This window comes from Myxocyprinus asiaticus, chromosome 18 (assembly GCF_019703515.2).
Source record: "Myxocyprinus asiaticus isolate MX2 ecotype Aquarium Trade chromosome 18, UBuf_Myxa_2, whole genome shotgun sequence".
Taxonomy (NCBI): Eukaryota; Metazoa; Chordata; class Actinopteri; order Cypriniformes; family Catostomidae; genus Myxocyprinus; species Myxocyprinus asiaticus.
Window position 1 is genome coordinate 43,582,036 of NC_059361.1, and position 21,013 is coordinate 43,603,048.

The following is a 21,013-nucleotide window of genomic DNA, read 5'->3' on the forward strand; positions in this document are numbered from 1 at the left end:
CAGACATACGCTTTAAACACCCAGAGCTTCAATGATTCACACGTTAACTCGATGGGGAGAGGAGGTGTTTAAATCTTTTGTCTGTGCTGAAAAAGGTGCAGTTGGGACTCACATGTTGCCAGGCAAGAACATGACAGATTATTTGCAACATACATTGAAAAAATATATTTACACTAATAACAAACAAACTCAGTAGGGCTTTAATATTTCTGGCAGTTTGTTGTTCATTCAATTAATGATTGATTTTATAATGTCGCATAATATTTGGGAGCAGTGTTTCAATGAGAAAAAGACGTTCAGATTTCATACAATGTCATAATCTGACAAGATCATCATATTATGAACGTGAAGCACAAGTTAACATGGCATTAACATTGCTTGATAATGTGCACTATTTCACACCGAATAAAAGAAAGTTTGAACATAAAGATGCTCGTTACTGTCGTTGCCTAATAGCTCAAACTGATAATGCTGTATAAACCCTTGTGTGACATTCGGGACATTTTTTATTTTTGTTTTTTCGATCATTTTGGCTGTGTTAATACCAATGGCATACATTCTGCCAAAGGTGTGTATTTTTTGGTGGAATTTTGATATTTCAACCTCAGTTCCTATAATACATCTATAATACACTGTGTACACAAAATAGTTACACTCAGGACCTTCAGGACAAAAATGTCCCCATTGAAACCCATTAAAACTGCAATATTTGATCGCAGTGCCATTAAAGCATAAAACCATGAATTCTGTGATATTATGCTTTCATTCCAGAGCCCTGGCTTCAAAATTTACATTTTTAATATTTACTGAGTGTTTTTTTTTATTTTTATTTTTTTTTTATCTGACACTGCACATAAAATAATAATGCATCAAAATCAATGTTGTTGCTAATCATTGACATATGCCAGACTGTGGTAATCCACCCCAAAATTTACCCTTAGCATTTAGTATATGGAAAATATATATATATATATATATATTTTTTTTTTTGTGGCATTATATAAACAAACTAGCATTTAAAGGCTTAAAATATGATCTGGACTGATGTTGGTTCAAAAAACATTAACTGGAAACTAAGATTATTTAATAATATTATTATGGCAGTTTTTTGATGTGAACATTTTTGTCCACGAAGGACCTCCGAGTAACTTTTTTTTAAATTGACACACAAGGGTTAATTTGCGTTGATTGTGTTGTTTTAGAACCAGATTGAATCTTCTGCCTCGTATTTTTTTTTTTGTGTTTTTTTTTGTTTTGCGTCATTCTGCTGTTCGAGCTAATTATACCACTTATTTTCATCTGTACAAGGATGCTAACATTATGTAGTAAGTTTATTCAGAACTTAGACCCCCCCCACCCCCACCCCACACCACACCACACCACACATACACACACATACACACACACTATCACAGCACAGCAGCAAACGTGATGAAAATAAAATAACAAATATTTTGAAATAAATCGGAGCAAGGAGAACAAATCTCAAGTTTGTTATTTACACGCGTCGCGGGGCTCATTGTCTCGGTTTGCTCTGCTGCAGCGTGCACAATACAATGTGACAAAAAGCAACAATGTTCCACACTATTGTGAACTACACTCACACTATTGTAGGCTACTGTATAATGCAATTAAGTTGAATAATAAACTTGATCATGTAATCATGTACAATGCCGCCCTGTGTGACTGTATCGGCAATGATTTTACCTTTAAAACACAATCGTGGGCGACAAATGATTATTCCAAAGAAGCTATTCGCTGACTGACAGCGCTGACTTAACGAACGTCAATTAAACTGGCTCATAACACATAAAAATTGTCTTTTGTCACCACCTGCTGGCTAAAATCTTTAATATTACAGGGATACATGAAAATACATACATCTACAGTTGCTGCTCTTACAAATTTGCACTGCTCTTACACTTTAGTTTAGAATGCCATGAACACAAGCAACATGTTGCCATTATTGCCATGGCTGTGACAGTGTCACTATCAGATTAAGTTTCTGATGACAAGCATGGATACCGCATATGCAAGACCGCGAGTGCCAAATACTGGACTCTTCCACTGGTTGTGTGTTTGACACCACTGATGTCGAGCGTGGCTTGAACAGTAGGTGGGAATATTTGACAGCTGCAATTAGTGGTGAGTCAGTGTTTTGTGCTCTGGGAGCCACGATTGCCCATATTTATAAGCATTTATGAAAACACAAGCCCAAAGTCGCTTATAATAAACAGACATGGCAAAACTGTTTTGTACAGTATCACTCTGCTTGTCTGGGTATGCTACTTTGCTCCTGCTTTGGCCTCTTTTGGAAATTTTCAGCTATTCCATGAACCAGTTCAAAGAACGCTTCATGAATATGTTCTGAATGATCACTCAGAAAATGCAAGGTAGTTAAAGCTGATGTGTGTAATTTTTACAATGTTAAAATTCGTTCTCGTATCCCAGCTTAATATGCAGATTCAACTATAATAAGCCATTCGTAGGTTGATTTCCCGTAAAAGTGCAACAATGTGGCTCTGTGGCCCTATCAAATGTTTCTTTTTGTTTAAACAGCCTATTAAGCCCAACACAGCAACATGGCAATGAGTGGACCAATATCATTTGCTATAATATTGTATAACAAATGATACTGATCTGATGTCATTTTCCACAGTGTCTGCAGACAAATCTGTTCAGATCAGCAGTGATGAGGGGAAGCAGAATGGAATTGTAAAGATGAAGACTTTAAGACATAAAGCTCATCCTGAGGTGTGTGTGCATGTTTGAGTGACCTTTGTAATAAATCTCCTTTAAATGTAGTCTTTCTCAGTGACGTTAAGTTTATGGTGTTTATTTCTTTAATCTGTGATATAGATGACATTCAGTAGTTTATCTCCTCTTCTGGTGTCCTCAGTTCATTCACAGAATAATGCACAGAACTCTGGGTAACAGCATCTCTCCATCTTATTCCCATCATTTTAGACAGGAAAATGGTGTGTCACATACATGTATCAGTAAATATTTGATGTTATTTTCCACAGGTCCATCAGTATGGAGAACTTGAAAGGCTCAGCTCAAAAGGTTTGACCAAATACCCGTTCAAGGAATACTTTGATCATTTTATTTAGACGTGAGGTTTGTGATCATTCAAAGATCTGATTTTCTACTGTAATAATGTGTTAAACAACAATAGAACTTGAAGAGGAAGCCATCTGACTGTAGGCTGTTTACAGTTACCAAATAACTTAGAAATTAACTGATGTTTATTTATTGTTTATTTAGAATATTCATTTGGTTCTTGATTGTGTATACGTACTTTACACACATCAAAATTCCTAAAATTACATTCTCATGCCCAGGCTCTGTCCATTCTTGATTATACAGTGATTGCCTCTGTTTGTCCAACAGGCAGCGAATGAGAAACTAGTACAACCTGTTCTGACAGAGGAGGTACAGAAATCATCATTTAAACCAGTTCTTTATCTTTTATCTTAATATTTAATCTTAATCTTCTAGTTAAATTGTAAACTTGTTAATGTTAATACTGCTGAGCCTTTAAGAGGAGCCCTCTTAGAGGACAGGTAGGGAATTTATTTTCGGAAATAGCTTTGCATTCCCTAGCTATACCTTTATCTCATCTCCCTTACAAAAATTAAACATGGTTTTACTACAGTAACTACAGTTCAGCTATGGCATTTGTAGTAAAACCATAACCACAAAATTAGCCATGGTTTTACTACAGCAAACAAATTTTAACCATGATATTTGTGGCAAAACCATAGTGATAGCACAGAAAAAAAAAATATGGTAATAAAAATCATAATCATTCTACAACCCCCCCCCCCCCCACATGGTTTCACTAAAGTAACACTATGGTTAATTTTAATAAAGGATAGATAAAGGTATTGTGAGGGAATGCAAAACTTATTGCAAGGGAACACAAACTATTGACAGGGGATGCAAAACCAAGGGAACACAAAAAATATTGTGAGAACCAAAAACATATTGCGAAGGGAATACAAAACATATTGTGAGGATACACTAACTATTGCGAGGGAATGCAAAACTTTTTGCTAGAGAATGCAAAATATTGTGAGGGAATGCAAAACCTATTGTGAAGGAATGCAAAAAATATTGCAAAGGAAGGCAAAATGTATTGTGAGGGAACGCAAAATGTATTGTGAGGCAATGCAAAAAATATTGCGAGGGAACGCAAAACATATTGTGAAGGAATGCAAAACTTGTGAGGGAACGCAAACTATTGTGAGGGAATGCAAAACTTATTGTGAAGAAATGCAAAATATTGCAAAGGAATGCAAAACTTATTGCGAGGGACTGCAAAATATTGTGAGGGAACGCAAACCATATTTCGAGGGAACTTTAAACTTATTCCGAGTGAACACAAATATTGCGAGGGCACGCAAAACCTATTGTGAAGGAATGCAAAATATATTGCGAGGGAACGCAAAATGTATTGCAAAGAAAAGCAAAACTTATAGTGAGCGAATGCAAAACTTATTGCGAGGAAACATAACTTATTCAGAGGGTCCACAAATATTTCGAGGGAACACAAAATATTGTGATGGAACGCAAAACATATTGCAAGGGAGCACAAAACGAGGGAAGGCAAACTATAGCGAAGTAACACAAAATATTGCAAGGGAATGCAAAGCTTATTGCGAGGGAATGCAAAATATTGTGAGGGAACACAAAACATATTGTAGTGAAAACAAAACGTATTCCTTGGGAACACAAATATTGCGAGGGAACACAAAATATTGCGAGGGAACACAAAACATATTGCAAGGGAGCACAAAACTTTTTTCGAGGGAAGGCAAACTATTACGAAGGAATACAAAATATTGCAAGGGAATGCAAAACTCGTTGCGAGGGAAGGCAAACTATTGCGAAGGAATGCAAAATATTGTGAGGGAACGCAAAACATACTGCAAGGGTGCACAAAACGTTTTGCGAGGGAAGGCAAACTATTGTGAGGGAACACAAATCTTATTCCGTGGGAACACAAATATTGGGAGGGAACACAAAATATTGCGAGGGAACTAAAAACATATTGCGAGGGACTGCAAAAAATATTGCAAAGAAAAGCAAAACTTATTGTGAGCGAATGCAATACTTATTGTGAGGAAACATAACTTATTCAGAGGGTCCACAGATATTGCGAGGGAAGAACAAAATATTGTGAGGGAATACAAACATATTGCAAGGGAGCACAAAACTTTTTGCGAGGGAAGGCAAACTATTGCGAAGGAATGCAAAATATTGCAAGGGAATGCAAAACTTATTGCGAGGGAATGCAAAATATTGTGAGGGAACACAAAACTTTTTGCGAGGGAAGGCAAACTATTGCGAAGGAACGCAAAATATTGCAAGGGAACGCAAAACGTATTGTGAGGAAATGCAAAGCTTATTGAGAGGGAACACAAACTATTGCAAGGGAAAGCAAAACTTATTATGAGGAATGCAAAATGTCTTGCGAGGGAACAAAACTTATTGTGAGGGAACGCAAAACTTATAACGAGGGAACGCAAACTTTTGCAAGGGAACTCAAAACGTACAGTATTATTATGTTGGCTTGAGAAAGCCAACATACTGATATTCTATTTAAACTTATTATTAGTGGTGCTTGCAAAGCATCACTATTGTAATCTCACATACTTATTATGTTTGCTTGTCAAAGCCAATATACTGATCTACTATTTAAGCTTACTCTTCTTCTTCTTCTTCTGAGCCAAAATTTAAACAGTATCTCCTCCTAGAGCTTTCAAGCTACAAACACTAAACTCACCACAGACTTTCAGACTGGTCTGACTCGGGTTGCTATCTCTTTTCTAACTGATCGGACTTCCAGTATTCCCATATCAGACTTCCGAACAGGACTGATTTTAAATTGACTCCCATTCAAGGTGTGAAAACTTTTCCCTGTAACAACTCCTTTAGAGGATTCAATCTACTTACTATCACTCTACCACACATACTTTCTATCTGTCACTCTCTCCTCTATCTTTCCATCACTCCACTCTTTTTATTCTTTCTTTCACTCCATCACTTTAACACCCTAGCAACTGCATACAACCTAGCAACCATTTAGTGCACCCTAGCAACCAAAACCCATTGACTGCCATTCAAAATGGCTTAGATGAATATCTTCAGATCAGAATGTCCTACAGACATGAGAGTTGGCTTGTTTGAATTGGGTGAGCAATCAGTCTTCAAGTATCATCATGTAAACTACTTAGCCACGCCCTAGCAACCATTTAGAGCACCCTAGCAACCAAACCCCACTGACATCAATTTAAAAAGGCTTATATGGGTATCTCAGGATCAGAATGTCGTAGAGACTTCCAGGTTGACTTATTTCACTCAGGATGGCAAGGAGCCTTGACAAGTATTATCCTGGTAACTGCTCAGCAACCAGATGGGGTTACCCTAGCAACCAAGTAACAAATCACATATCTCTGCACCAGAACATCGTAGAGACTTCCGGGTTGACTTATTTCACTCAGGATGGCAAGTAGCCTTGATAAGTATCACCCAGGTAACTGCCTAGCAACCAGATGGGGTTAACGTAGCAACCAAGTAACAAATCACATATCTCTGCACCAGAACATCATAGAGACTTCCGGGTTGTCTTATTTCACTCAGGATGGCAAGTAGCCATGTTAAGTATCACCTTGGTAATTGCCTAGCAACCATATGAGCTATCTGTCTATCAATCTGTCTGATACACTGAATGGTCTTATAATCTTTAAACTTTGAACTTTTAAAACTACTACTTAAACTTGTAACTACTTTAAACTTAAAACCTTCAAGCTTTTACAACTACTTCAAACTTTCAGGCTAGGCTTTCTCAAACCAACGTTAAAGTTTGTCTTGACAAACTTTTTTTTCTAGTTAAACATATTCCTCTAAGGGGCTCTGTACTTTTGGCTATTGAAGATGAATTAAATATGTTTGTAGTGCCCTGGATTACATTTTCACTTCACTTTTCACCCTCTTATAGACTCAACCAGCTGATAACAGACATCAGATTTTTCCAGCAGTGTTGAGTTCCCCAGAGAAGAGAGACAGTAAGACGAGTGACACATCCGACCAGAGAACTCCAGAGACGAAGGATGATAAAGATATCTTGTTCAATCAAGAAAGAACTGCTGATGTTGTTACACCTATTAGAGGTATTTTTCTTGCAATAATAATAGTATTTCCTGTTGATGATGGTGTTGAGGTTTAAAGAATAGGTAGTTTTGCATAGCCAGACTTTTGACTATCAACATAAAGTCCAATGCAGAAGCTCAAAAACTTCCATTTTAGGTCTCGACATCCCTTCCCTGGTGAAATGTTTTGAATGCATATTTCTAGTCTCTCCTCCACCCCTGTTCTGTGGAAAACCACTTCTAGAATCCCTCAAAACCTCTTTTCATCTCTCCGCCCCTTTGATGGGCTCTAATGAAAGGGCCTCCAGAAGGGGCCAGAGCGACCATCATATGGGCTCCACCTGTTCAGGACCCACCCAGTTACTACAGCATGACTAAAGGGAGCATAACCACTGCCAGATGCCCACATGGGCTTCACAGGGCGGGCAGACAGGGGCCCTCAACTTTAGACTGACCCATGAGAACCTGCTGCAGTTCTCTATCTTTAGAGTGCATATTTTTTCAGTTCATTTACACAAAAGCTCAAAAAATAAGGTAATGAAGGGCCGAAGACCAAAAAGCTGCACTCACAGAGGGTTCTTTGTTAAATAAAAGTCAAGCCTTGAAATAATGACCTGAATGACTTGAAATATAAAGTGTAATTGCATTATTTTTTTCTATACACGCTAAGCATTTTTTTTCCAACAATTTAATAGAGGCACAATCAAAAAGCACAATCAATGGCTCGTCATAATTGTTAACACACATTCTCCAGACATATTGTGCCGTGATGTCTTAAACAACAAAATGGTGTTTAAAGTAGTTTTAGATGTAACAGCATGTCACACTGCAAGATATGTCAGCTTTACAAAAGTATTCTGTCAACTGTCTCATTAAGAGCTCCCCATATTTCTCTTCATCTCTCTCTTTCTCTCTCAGTCTGTCTTGTAATACCTTTTGCATTCCCTCGCAATACTTTGCACACCTTCATATTACATTTTGCATTCCCTCGCAAAAGACTGCACTCCCTCACACTACATTTTACATTCACACATAAAACGTTTTGCTTTCCCTCGTAAAAGATTGTGCTTCCTTTTAATACATTTTGCATTTTCTTTGCAATAGTTTGTGCTCCCTCGTAATAAGTTTTGTGTTCCCCCGCAAAAAGTTTTGCATTCCCCTCACAGTACAGTAGTTTGTGCCCCCTAAGAATGTTTTGCATTCCTTTGCATTCCTCGCAATAGTTTGCGCTCACTTGTAATACATTTTGCATTGTCTCGCAATATATTTTGTGTTTCTTCTAAATAGTTTGTGATTTCTGTAATACGTTGTGCATTCCCTCTTAATAAGTTTTGCATTCCCCCGCAATAGTTTTTGCTCACTTATAATAGTTTGCGCTACCTAGAAATACATTTTACATTCCCCTAACAATAGTTTGTGCTCCCTTGTAGTACATTTTTGTTATAAGTTTTGTGTTCCCTCATAATAGTTTGCGCTCACATGTAATACGTTTTTCATTCTCTTGCAATATATTTTGTGTTCCTTCGAAATAGTTTGCGCTCCCTTGTAATACGTTTTTTGTTCCCTCATAATACGTTTTGCATTCCCTCGTTATGTGTTTTGCATTCTCTCTCAAAAGTTTGTGCTCCATCGTAATACTTTTTGCATTTTCTCTCAATACATTTTGTGTTCCCTCACAATAGTTTGCACTCCCTCGTAATACGATTTGCGTTTCCTTGTAATAAGTTTGACATTTTCTTGCAGTACTTTGAACTCCTTGGTAATATGTTTTTTGTTCCTACGTAATAAGTTTTGGGTTGTCTCGCATAGTTTACACTGTATTGTAATACGTTTTTCATTCCCTCGCAATACATTTTGCATTCCCTCGTAATAGTTTTGCTCCCTTGTAATACATTTTGCATTCCCTTGTAATATGTTTGCTTTCCCTTGCAATTGTGTGTGCTCCCTTGTAATACATTTTGGGTTCCCTCGCAATAGTTTGTGCTCGGTTGTAATACATTTCGCAATATATTTTATGTTCCTTCGAAATAGTTTGCGTTCCCTATTAATACGTTTGCAATCACTCCTAATAAGTTTTGCGCTCGCTCCTAATACATTTTGCATTCCCTCACAATAGTTTGCGCTCCAACATTGTACATTTTTAATTCCCTTGCAATAGTTTGTGCTTCATTTTACTACAATTTGCCTTCCCTTGAAATAAGTTGGGACAGTATTTGGTTGTAGAGTATAATGAACATTAGCTAGTCAAGCTGTTAAGGCCGGTCTGTATTTGAACTTTTAAGGTTCTCCTAGATTTCAATGGCTTGGTTTTGTCTTTCTATTGATGGAAAAACTTTCTATTGATGAAACTTTATGGTAATTGGTACTAAGCAGTAAGTAAGATTACAGTATTGTATTTACCCCCACAGGAAGCACAGAGAAAATGAAGGATACAACATCAACTAATCTGTCTTCTGTGTCGTCAGGAGTTGAGTCAGAACAGCAGTCTCCTGTGTTACAGGAAAACGTCAAAAATACCAGCATACGCAAACTGTGGGGAAAGTGAGTATGAGTGTGTGTGTGTGTGTGTGTGTGTGTGTGTGTGTGTGTGTGTGTGTGTGTGTGTGTAAAAGGAAGAGAGAGAGAACGAGAGACCTAGACCATGTGAGACGCCTGAGACCACATTTTTACCTGGTATTAGCATTCACCTCGGATGATCCGATCACATGTTGTCATTCCCAAATACAAGCGTAAACGGGATCCAAAATGTTTCATCGTGATCTCATGAAAATGTTATGTATGTGTCTGTGGCAACATATTTGCTAAATTATATTACGTAGTTTTTTACACGTATTGCTGCAGTTCTGTGGTAAAATGTCCACTATCTGGTAGGGTTGTCATGATACCATAATCATATCTTACGATACTATACCAGCTAAAGTATCACGATACCAAGTAGTATCACGATACCACAAGATAGTGTGTTAATTCTTAACACAGTTTGTCATAGCAAATGTGGTTCTTAGAAACTAGCCATTCCACTTGTTGCTCTGGAAGTGGTGAAAAAACTAATGGATAAACTGGGAGGAGGCTCAAATGGACTTACTTTACCTAATACATTCTTAGTTTGGTGCAAAACAAAAAAAAAAAAAAAAAACTTCACCGCATCAAAACAGCAAGTTCAAACGGCAGCGGCTTTAAACTTTTATTCCATTATTTCTGTGATTATTTTAATGTTGGTTAACATAAAAATAAAGATATTGTAACACTGAAAAGACTGTTTTGAGCAGCTGTTTCATTATTATAACCACTTCAGCCCCGGTCTCCTGGTAAACAGAGGTGCGAATGCAGATTACACACACACCGGTTTGATCACACGCCTCAGGGACATGATCAAACCGATCTGATCATAATTGCGAAGTTACCACCACCATGCATTTGCAATTGAAATAATTTCAACGAGTGCGACTTTCGATTTTTCAGAGAAACTGTAAATCTGTAAATGTTAAGATAAAGCATTTAGGTTAAATTAATTGGCACTAACCGGCGTGTATTCTGCATAACCAGTGAGATGAGCCTGAAGGTGTTATCAGGTTTCTGGTGTTTCCCCCTTTGACTTGAAATCTTTGTAGACATTCACGGCAGATGGGTTTTCCCGGTCTCATCAAGTGAAACCCCAAATAATTCAAAATCTCGCTATGTGAATTGTGTTTTTTAAAAAAGTTTCTCACTCTCCAAAGTTTTATTTAAATCCATATTATCCATTTGGAGACACAACCGTGAAATTGACACAAAGGACACAAAAGCAGTTGCGGAACACAGACGACTGCTTCGCGCTTGCATCACATGCCTTTTGCGCATTGCGCGGGCAATTTCGCCAAACCCACTTGTGCCTAGACTTAGCGCATGCTTGTACGAAAATAGCAAAACTTCATGGCCATGCCCATTAACTTTGCGTTTATGAACTTAAGGCATTGCATTGCGCATAACACTTGCACTCTTAAAACAGGGCCCTATGTTTTTTTTTCTTGCCACATTAGCCTTTGGCTTGTTCACTGGGGGCTTTAAGACACTAGTCATGATTTTCTGTACAGTTGGACTTGACTAGATAATGTGAAAACCAGGTGTTAACAGGGCATGTGCTATTATGTTAAGGATCAAGAGGACGGGTGTGCTGTCCGATGACCTGGAGCCCACTGCGTTCAGGAGAGGAGGGTTCAGGGCCACAGCGGGGCCCCGGCTGACACGGACCCCTGAATCAGGATGTTCAGCTTGGTAACACTTCTTCTTCAAGTACAGATACACTAACTGTTAATGATTGAGTCTTCACAGTCTGTGTTAATGTAAGTTATTCTCCTCGTCTTCATCAGTGCACACACCCCCTTCAGTAAGTGGAGCACAGAGCAGGTGTGTGGTTGGCTGGAGGATTGTGGTTTGGGTCAGTATGTCAGTCTGGCCCGTCAGTGGGTGGAAAGCGGACAAACCCTCCTTTCTGCCACCCCACAGGAGCTTGAGAAGGTTTTTCTTCTTATTCTTTATTAGTTTATTATATTGTGGTTATTTAACTCTTGACATCTAGCTACGGCTTTCACTACTGATTATATTGTAATTGTAAAATGTATAGTTCCCGTCCTGGATGTCATGCTAAAACGCAACAGAAACAGCTGAGGCAAATCATCTGTGTATATCACTGAACAGCACCCCTAGAGGCCAACTATTAACCTTAGACATAGACATGCAGTACTAACAGATTACAGATTGTCTTCTGAACACATTTTGACCATGCCTATAGAAATGACTGTGATGTCACACAGCAGGCAACTGTGCTTCTGGTTTCTTTAGAGCAGTAGATATTTTAATGGTTCGTATAGGCAGTGTTGCAGTTTCTGTTATATAATCTGTTAAGCATTATATAATGTAATAATACTTATTCATGTTAATAAAAGTTATTATAAAAGTATAGCTATGGTTTATAATTAAGAAATATATGTATGTTCATTCTGAACTATTAACAAAACCTTAACTTTAACTTCATTCAATGTGCCTGTGTGATTTTGTCATGCAACATGAATACACATCCTCACACTTGTAACACACTTATAAAGCCTGAGAAATGTGGCATATAAAAATGAAAACTACCATCGGACATCAATCTTTTTTGCTTCAATTATTGGTCCACATACAGTTATTGATACTATTTGCGAAGTGTCTATTTGCACTAGGCGTAAATTGCACCTGCCACACAGCACAGCTATTTGCACTCAAATGGTCTGCACTCAAAAGTGTCCCCAAGTGTCACTGCAGTGGCGTTGTGTGTAAAGAAGGTGTAGATGTGCCTTTCTTTATGCGGACGACCTGGGTTCAGTTCCCACTTTTTTCCATCATGTTTCCTGTTTCCACTCTTAATATTTCCTTTAGTACTACTTATAATAATAAATAAAAATTTGAGTTTGATTGCCTCACAGTGATTTGGTTACAGTGACAGTCGGGGAGTTGACAGAAAGGTTTGATCTGGGTCAAATTAACCATGGTTCTACTATAGTAATATTGTAGTAACCATGTTTTTTGGTGGAAATCATAGGTTTAATGCAATTAACCATGGTGTTACTACAGTACAATGGTATTAATATAGTAACCATGTTTAATTTTGTGGACACTATGATTTTACAACAAAATACCATGGTGATGCTATGGTTACTATAATAAAAAAAATGTTTGTAAGGTAAGGTTAGGTTAGGTTTAGGGGTAGGGGTTGGTGTAGGGTGTCTGTGGGACTCTAAATAAACACAATAAACACACTGCAGTGACACTGTATGTTAGTATTTAATTAGGGGTGCAAATCCTTTTTAACACTATTTGCACTTAGTGCAAAGAAGATGCTTTTTATTGTTATATGCACTTAGTGCAAATAGCCTCTGCCTAATATTTGTCTTATTCAATATTCAAACTTAATAACATCTGATTTTGATTAAACAAGTAACAATGCATTCAAAATAAAGACACATTTTAGAATGTTTGGGTTTAAATTATTTTTCCCAATTTTTTTTTTTTTTTTTTTTTTTACATATTCTTTGACAAAGAGTAGCTACACGCTGATGCAGTGGAGATGGGTTCTCGTTTGTCCCGTTGGATCTTATATGGTGGTCTTGTTCATATAAGATCATTGTTAGATCATATTTGGCCTCATACAGTCACAGCAGTTGCACTTTGGAAATTATTGTATAATTATGAACAGTCATTTGCAATCACCATCATTATGTTAAATCATATTAATGTAGTCATGATTCTTGTGTGTGTGTGTGTGTGTGTGTGTGTGTGTGTGTGTGTGTGTGTATTTTTTTTTTTCAGGAGATTTGTATTAAACACCCTCTGCACAGAAAGAAGCTGCAGCTCGCTCTCAGAGCTTTCAGTAATAAATCAATGGAGAAATCTTCAGAGCTCGATCACATCTGGGTTACACGTATGTACTTATATTAGTACACTTTATAGATTTGCATTAGCTACAGAATATAGCAGTGCTTGCAAGGCAGTAAAAATATAGTGTTAAAAGTGTCATGAAATGTTCTTTTTTATAGTTTTATTATCTACCTCAGGTCCACTGATAATGTTAGTAATGTTTTTTGCATTAAATATTCATAATATATGATCATTTTCCACCGTTTCTGGCCATCTGTCTGAAACGCTCGGTTTTGGCCTAAGCGCCTCCTTAAAACTTCAGCATAAATGCCCACTGTTCTGATTGGCTAACAGCATACAGCCCCTCAAATTCAGCAATTTTTTTGAAACTCAACATTATAAAACTAAATTTCAGGGGTTACACATAAGGCACATCCAACACATTGCATCTGTATATATTTAACTGTTCATCACAAGTACAACAGATAACATTCACACTCTGTCTACACTGGACACGAGAGTCGCGTCAAAAGAGTTGTGTTATAATCAGTGATGGTGTTTACCATGGAAGCATCCATTGCGGCGCGTTGTGACGATAGTAAACAGATGTCCCATTCCATTTTGTGCTGTACGCGGTGGAGTTACTACTGCCAACAACACAAATAAACAGTTTAGAAAGTTTGTGTCGACGTGCCTGGTGTAACAGCCTCAAGCCTTTGTATCACATCAACTGATGCACCCCGCTCCGAACGGGATTCAAACCAACGTCTCAGGCTCCTCTTTATCCATCTCTCGGCTGTTTGGGATAATTCAGCGCCGGCGTCCATCCTTACGGCCTGGCCACGCCCTCCTCGTCACATGCACGTCACTAGAAACAAATCTAAATGGTCAAAGATGTCCATCCAGCGCATGTTTTCATGCACCAACAAATAAAAATAGTGCAGATGGGTGAAAGAACGTGTCCTCTTCAAAGATGTAACTTGACACCGTGTCTTTTAAAAGCGGCCCGAGATATGTATCAAGCGGTCAGAGATGTCTGTCTGTGCATGTGTAAATACAAGAATGATTTAAAATAGTCCAGATGGGTCCCCTTTGGTGTTCATGAATATTTAGGCTACAGTAGGCCTTGTTTGTCCTTCTCTCTCAGTTTACAAACTGAAGCACCAGGGAAGTCGGGGAAGTAGAGAACAAGGCATTTTGCAGCTTGGTTTCAATAAATGCTCTTATTGCATTGGGGATTAAGTTTTGAGTTCTGAAATTTACAGAATGTTTTTATAGTAGAAAGACCTCTTATATGTCAACATATCAAGAAAAAAATGATACCTCATGACATGACCCCTTTAAAGTTTCTGCTAAATTTAGGTTGTAGGTTTTCACTCTGTGTAAATGAAAAGCTGCTTAGCTCTTGTCAAGAAATTATTAATATTTATAGTCCTTTTATAAGTGTCAATCCTAGTCTTCCACAGATAAACGTTCACATTTATGCTTTGAGAATAATCTATGTGTGTTTATAGTAGGATTGTCCAATATTGACAAAAAAATCATATCAGGATTTTTTCATAGGATTGTGATTGTGAAAAGGTCTTTGCCTATGTGATAGATGATAGTGTCAGTTTTTTTCTTTATGCCTTTTTGTTTATCTTTATTCACCTTTCCGATTTCTGTTCTGTTCTCTGTTTTGCGCACTGCATTCTGATTAATGATATTTTGTCAGTGCAAAAGATATTCACCAATCAGAAATGCGAATTGAACAACACAGAATTCGGAGGAAACAAATAAATAAAATAAAATAACAGATTGCTGCGGTTTAGAAATTGCACATGCTCACATTGCGATTAATTGCACAGTCCTGGTTAATAGTTCTCAATATTTTATCTGTAGGTTGGCTCGATGACATCGGTTTACCACAGTACAAAGATCAGTTCTATGAGAGCAAGGTTGATGGCCGCATGCTACAGTATCTGACAGTTGTAAGACAAAAATTTGCTATGTGTTGAGTATGCCATGAAATAATGCTATTCAAGATGCACATTGTTCAAACTACAGTAACTGATGTTGTTTTCTCTCAGAATGATCTGTTGTTCCTGAACGTCACCAGTCAACTCCATCATCTGAGCATTAAATGTGCCATTCATGTGTTGCACGCTAACAAGTTCAACCCAAACTGCCTCAGACGCCGACCAGGAGATGAGGTGAGACATTCGAGTGCATTTGTAGGTTTTAGAGGTTGTTTGGACATTTTTTTTAGCTGGGCAGGTTAGGAGACCAGCTGGACCAGCTTGGCCAAACATAATACCTGCTAAGACCAGCCCAGACCTACAGATCACATGTTTCAAAACTGAAGGCTTGTATTCTTTGTTTTCTGAGCAGAATAAGACGTCTCCCTCAGAGGTGGTGCAGTGGTCCAATCATCGAGTTATGGAGTGGTTGAGGTCAGTGGATTTGGCTGAGTATGCTCCAAACCTGAGAGGCAGCGGTGTTCATGGAGGACTGATTGTGAGTCACACAACAGCTTTTTAATGGACTCAACAGCATTTCTGCTGATATGTTTAATTATTGAGGTTATTAAAAGGGTAATTTCATGAAAAACAAATCTTACATTAACAATGCAAAACTTCCTCCTTAGTCCACCCAGATTATGGAAAATATGGAAATTATGGAAAATAATTTATTATTCGCACGTCATGTTGCGGCAACAGTAAACAGATGTCCTGTTCCATTTTGCGCTGCACCCAGTGGCGCTACTACTGCCAACAACACAAATAAACTGTTTACATAGTTCTTGTCGATGTGCTCAGTGTAAATAGCCTCAAGCCGTAGCATCATGTCGTGTCAACGGACATGCACGGTGTAAACAGGGTGTCAGCACCATAAACTATCAAACAGTCTTGACATTTGAAATATTCATGAATCTGTTTAATAACTGTTTTGCATCGGGTTTTTAACTGTCCCATCCTTCAATAACAGTTCCTTTGCAGAGCTTGAATCATATTATGTTCACAAGAAACAATCTACACTGAAATACGCCGAAGACACATTCACATCCATTTTCCAGTATCATCCTGCACTGTAATGTACATTGCTGGAAACGCATCAAAACGGTCTAAGACATCCATCTAGGGCATATTTTCATACACCAGCAATTAAAAATAGCACAGACGGGTGAAAGAACATGTCATTGATGCGTTTGTGCTCAAAACAGCAAGAGGCAGCAGCTGAATGACTTCAGAGTTTTCAGAGTCTTCAGAGTTGTAACTTGACACCGCATCTTTTAAAAGCGGCCCGAGATATGTATCAAGCAAAGACATCTGTCTCTGCATGTTTAAATACAAAAATAATTTAAAATAGTCAAGAAGGGTCCTCTTTGGTGTTCAGTACCACAGTAGGCCTATGTTCTGCTGATGGTGAGCACTGTGGGATCTCTAGGATATATTCTAATGTTTATTTGTATTTGTGTGTTTGCTATATTGAAAAAGTCTCACAAGCCTTAAACATGCATAACACACTAATAGATCTTGGTTCATTTCGAGTTGGACATAATGAAAATAATGACTCACAGTTCAGTGAGGGAGTGAGTTGCTAGACTGATTCCTATAACAGATAACTCATGGTTGCAGACTGATTCATGAGTCTTTTTGACTAATTCATTAAAAAGAACTAGCTCATAAGAGCAACTTAGTCTCATAGAATGAACGTTACTATAACTACATTTTTGCAAATGTACTTTTCCGTGCCCTGTTCTATGTTTCGCTACTTTTCCCTTCTGAAATTAACACTAGAGGCGCTACAACAACTGTGTGTTTTATTAACTTTCACACAAACTGGGGGACTGGATAGCTCAGCAAGCAAAGATGCTGACTACCACCAATCCAGGGTGTGCTGAGTCACTCCAGCCAGCAGAGCATGTGAGCAAAGCTGAATGGTGTGGCACTCTGCTCAATAACCCCCTCCATGCATGTGCGCTCTGCTCAACCGCTCACGGCCCAAGCGGACGCTCCGTTTACTGGTAAAAAAAAAATGTTTGCTCAAATTCTGCTCTGACATGAAATGTCTCCAAGCACGTACACAAGGGGGTGGCCACATTGGCCCGAGCAACTGCCCCTTAGCCCACATGGACTGAGGTGCCCCTCTAGGTAAAATATAGGCTAGGCTATAGGCTGACATTTATTAAATTATCAAATGCTTAGTATAGTTGTCCCTGCACTCTGACCCCAGCTTAGCTAGGATATGTGAAAAAAAGAATTTCACTGTATACAGGTGCATCTCAATAAATTAGAATGTCGTGGAAAAGTTCATTTATTTCAGTAATTCAACTCAAATTGTGAAACTCGTGTATTAAATAAATTCAATGCTCACAGACTGAAGTAGTTTAAGTCTTTGGTTCTTTTAATTGTGATGATTTTGGCTCACATTTAACAAAAACCCACCAATTCACTATCTCAAAAAATTAGAATATGGTGACATGCCAATCAGCTAATCAACTCAAAACACCTGCAAAGGTTTCCTGAGCCTTCAAAATGGTCTCTCAGTTTGGTTCACTAGGCTACACAATCATGGGGAAGACTGCTGATCTGACAGTTGTCCAGAAGACAATCATTGACACCCTTCACAAGGAGGGTAAGCCACAAACATTCATTGCCAAAGAAGCTGGCTGTTCACAGAGTGCTGTATCCAAGCATGTTAACAGAAAGTTGAGTGGAAGGAAAAAGTGTGGAAGATAAAGATGCACAGCCAACCGAGAGAACCGCAGCCTTACGATTGTCAAGCAAAATCGATTCAAGAATTTGGGTGAACTTCACAAGGAATGGACTGAGGCTGGGGTCAAGGCATCAAGAGCCACCACACACAGACGTGTCAAGGAATTTGGCTACAGTTGTCGTATTCCTCTTGTTAAGCCACTTCTGAACCACAGACAACGTCAGAGGCGTCTTACCTGGGCTAAGGAGAAGAAGAACTGGACTGTTGCCCAGTGGTCCAAAGTCCTCTTTTCAGATGAGAGCAAGTTTTGTATTTCATTTGGAAACCAAGGTCCTAGAGTCTGGAGGAAGGGTGGAGAAGCTCATAGCCCAAGTTGCTTGAGGTCCAGTGTTAAGTTTCCACAGTCTGTGACGATTTGGGGTGCAATGTCATCTGCTGGTGTTGGTCCATTGTGTTTTTTGAAAACCAAAGTCACTGCACCCGTTTACCAAGAAATTTTGGAGCACTTCATGCTTCCTTCTGCTGACCAGCTTTTTAAAGATGCTGATTTCATTTTCCAGCAGGATTTGGCACCTGCCCACACTGCCAAAAGCACCAAAAGTTGGTTAAATGACCATGGTGTTGGTGTGCTTGACTGGCCAGCAAACTCACCAGACCTGAACCCCATAGAGAATCTATGGGGTATTGTCAAGAGGAAAATGAGAAACAAGAGACCAAAAAATGCAGATGAGCTGAAGGCCACTGTCAAAGAAACCTGGGCTTCCATACCACCTCAGCAGTGCCACAAACTGATCACCTCCATGCCACGCCGAATTGAGGCAGTAATTAAAGCAAAAGGAGCCCCTACCAAGTATTGAGTACATATACAGTAAATGAACATACTTTCCAGAAGGCCAACAATTCACTAAAAATGTTTTTTTTATTGGTCTTATGATGTATTCTAATTTTTTGAGATAGTGAATTGGTGGGTTTTTGTTAAATGTGAGCCAAAATCGTCACAATTAAAAGAACCAAAGACTTAAACTACTTCAGTCTGTGTGCACTGAATTTATTTAATACACGAGTTTCACAATTTGAGTTGAATTACTGAAATAAATGAACTTTTCCACGACATTCTAATTTATTGAGATGCACCTGTATGTGCAAAACGTATAATGTGTGATAAATAATTATAATTATTATTATTATTAGTTCACATCTGAAATAATGAGATTGTATTGTTGTGTTTTAGTATATAAAACCTCACTGTTTATTTTGTACTGGTCTTCCAGACCTTCCTTATCATTTGTAATCAGTTAATTATTTCTCTGTTAGCACATATGCCAATGAACATCTTCAAATAATGCCTTAACATTTATTTATTATAAATTACCTTTATTTACTTTAAAAAAGTCATCAAACATGCCACTAGAATTAATAAAACATACGTGTTTTAACAAAACTCGCATACACGCAAATTCTTGCTTTTTAAGATTAAATTGGATCTGAGTGACACAACCGACCCCAAAAAACACAGTCCTTTCAACTTTAAAGTTTGTTCGAGTCGTTTATGGCAATAATGAAAACATGGACTGGTATCAGGAAATACAGGTAAAAGTGAAATTCATAATTGTTCTTCAGTTGTCTCCACGGAATGATTATTAGGCTACTGAAGATTTGATACATGAATAGGTTACTGATTTAATGCTATTAGACTTTAGATCTGTAATAAGAGCAATTTCTCATCCTAATTTTTTTGTTCAGTTTTAAAGGGCATATTAAATTATCCAGAAAAGAGCAATGAATGTTTTTTAGTATTGTTGCTTGATTAATATTCCCTACAATTTTATATTTACAAATTGAATGCAATCTAAAGGACTGTGGTTAATTATATAATAATTATTATATTTGTAGATACCATGTGCCCCCTTTGTTTTTCCTTGAAATTTATAAAGCAGCATAAAGTGAATCTGGACTTTATATGCATCAAAAGATCATGTGTTGCACATGCGCTCTTTATGTGTACAGCAGGTTTAAGCATGGATTTATACTGCAGTGGTGAACTCTCAGGGAAGCCTTCTCTGCTGGTCTAACATGCCAAATAAATAAATATTTATTTATGTATTTCTATTCGCTTTCCACTCTTGATTAATCTAAAATCAAATAAAGAAAAACAAAACGTTTATCCAGTCAGAATTTATTCCTTGATGCTTACAAGCAAAGTGTGACAACTGTTTCACAAATCGCATGCCCGAAGCAGCACGTGAGTTTGAGCTCCACCCCGTCAGGCCTTCAGAATTTCCACAGAATCCCTCAACAGTGCAAATGAATGGGCAACTAAAGTCAGATGGTCAGATTCATCAACCAATAAGATTGATTTATTTGTTCTTGGTGGGCGTGATCTTTAGGATATGTGCCGGTCGAGGCCTTCTAGCTGGACTTGAGTGGCGCAATCAGGCTTTAAGTGACATAATTTGAAAGCAAAGAGCGCGAGATCTTGCTGATGAATCGGCTGTCACTGCCACATCACCGTTGAGAAAGAGATCCTTATGGATTTAAAAACCTGAGATGTTCTGTATGACCGTGTGATTGCTTAATTTATTAAACAGGAAATGAGGACTGATTTTCGCTTCAAGTAAATTGGTAAGTGCTTTTTGCATTTTTATAGCAACATCAGGAGTTTTCTAAGTGTAAATTAGGCTGCTTGAGCATTCAGTGTCGGATCAAGTTTTGAAAAGTAGTGCTGCGATCCATTCAACTCAGAAAGTTTCCTTCCTACTAGGAAAAGTGCAATGGAATGCATC

At 38.0% G+C, this 21,013-nt stretch overlaps 1 protein-coding gene across 6 annotated transcripts in view; it reads left to right on the forward strand.

The window, feature by feature from the left end:
* ppfibp2a (PPFIA binding protein 2a) overlaps positions 1-21,013 on the forward strand; it is a 102,930-nt gene that overhangs the window by 76,063 nt on the left and 5,854 nt on the right. For 5 of the 6 annotated variants that reach the window (XM_051724733.1, XM_051724735.1, XM_051724736.1 and 2 more), the window contains 12 exons: positions 2,660-2,754; positions 2,860-2,930; positions 3,027-3,066; positions 3,394-3,435; positions 7,007-7,178; positions 9,566-9,698; positions 11,292-11,411; positions 11,507-11,654; positions 13,485-13,596; positions 15,414-15,502; positions 15,602-15,724; positions 15,903-16,028. In XM_051724733.1, coding sequence (XP_051580693.1) covers positions 2,660-2,754; positions 2,860-2,930; positions 3,027-3,066; positions 3,394-3,435; positions 7,007-7,178; positions 9,566-9,698; positions 11,292-11,411; positions 11,507-11,654; positions 13,485-13,596; positions 15,414-15,502; positions 15,602-15,724; positions 15,903-16,028 — 1,271 coding nt within the window. The remainder of the gene's footprint in view (positions 1-2,659; positions 2,755-2,859; positions 2,931-3,026; positions 3,067-3,393; positions 3,436-7,006; positions 7,179-9,565; positions 9,699-11,291; positions 11,412-11,506; positions 11,655-13,484; positions 13,597-15,413; positions 15,503-15,601; positions 15,725-15,902; positions 16,029-21,013) is intronic. The other variant, XM_051724734.1, reaches the window with a different exon arrangement.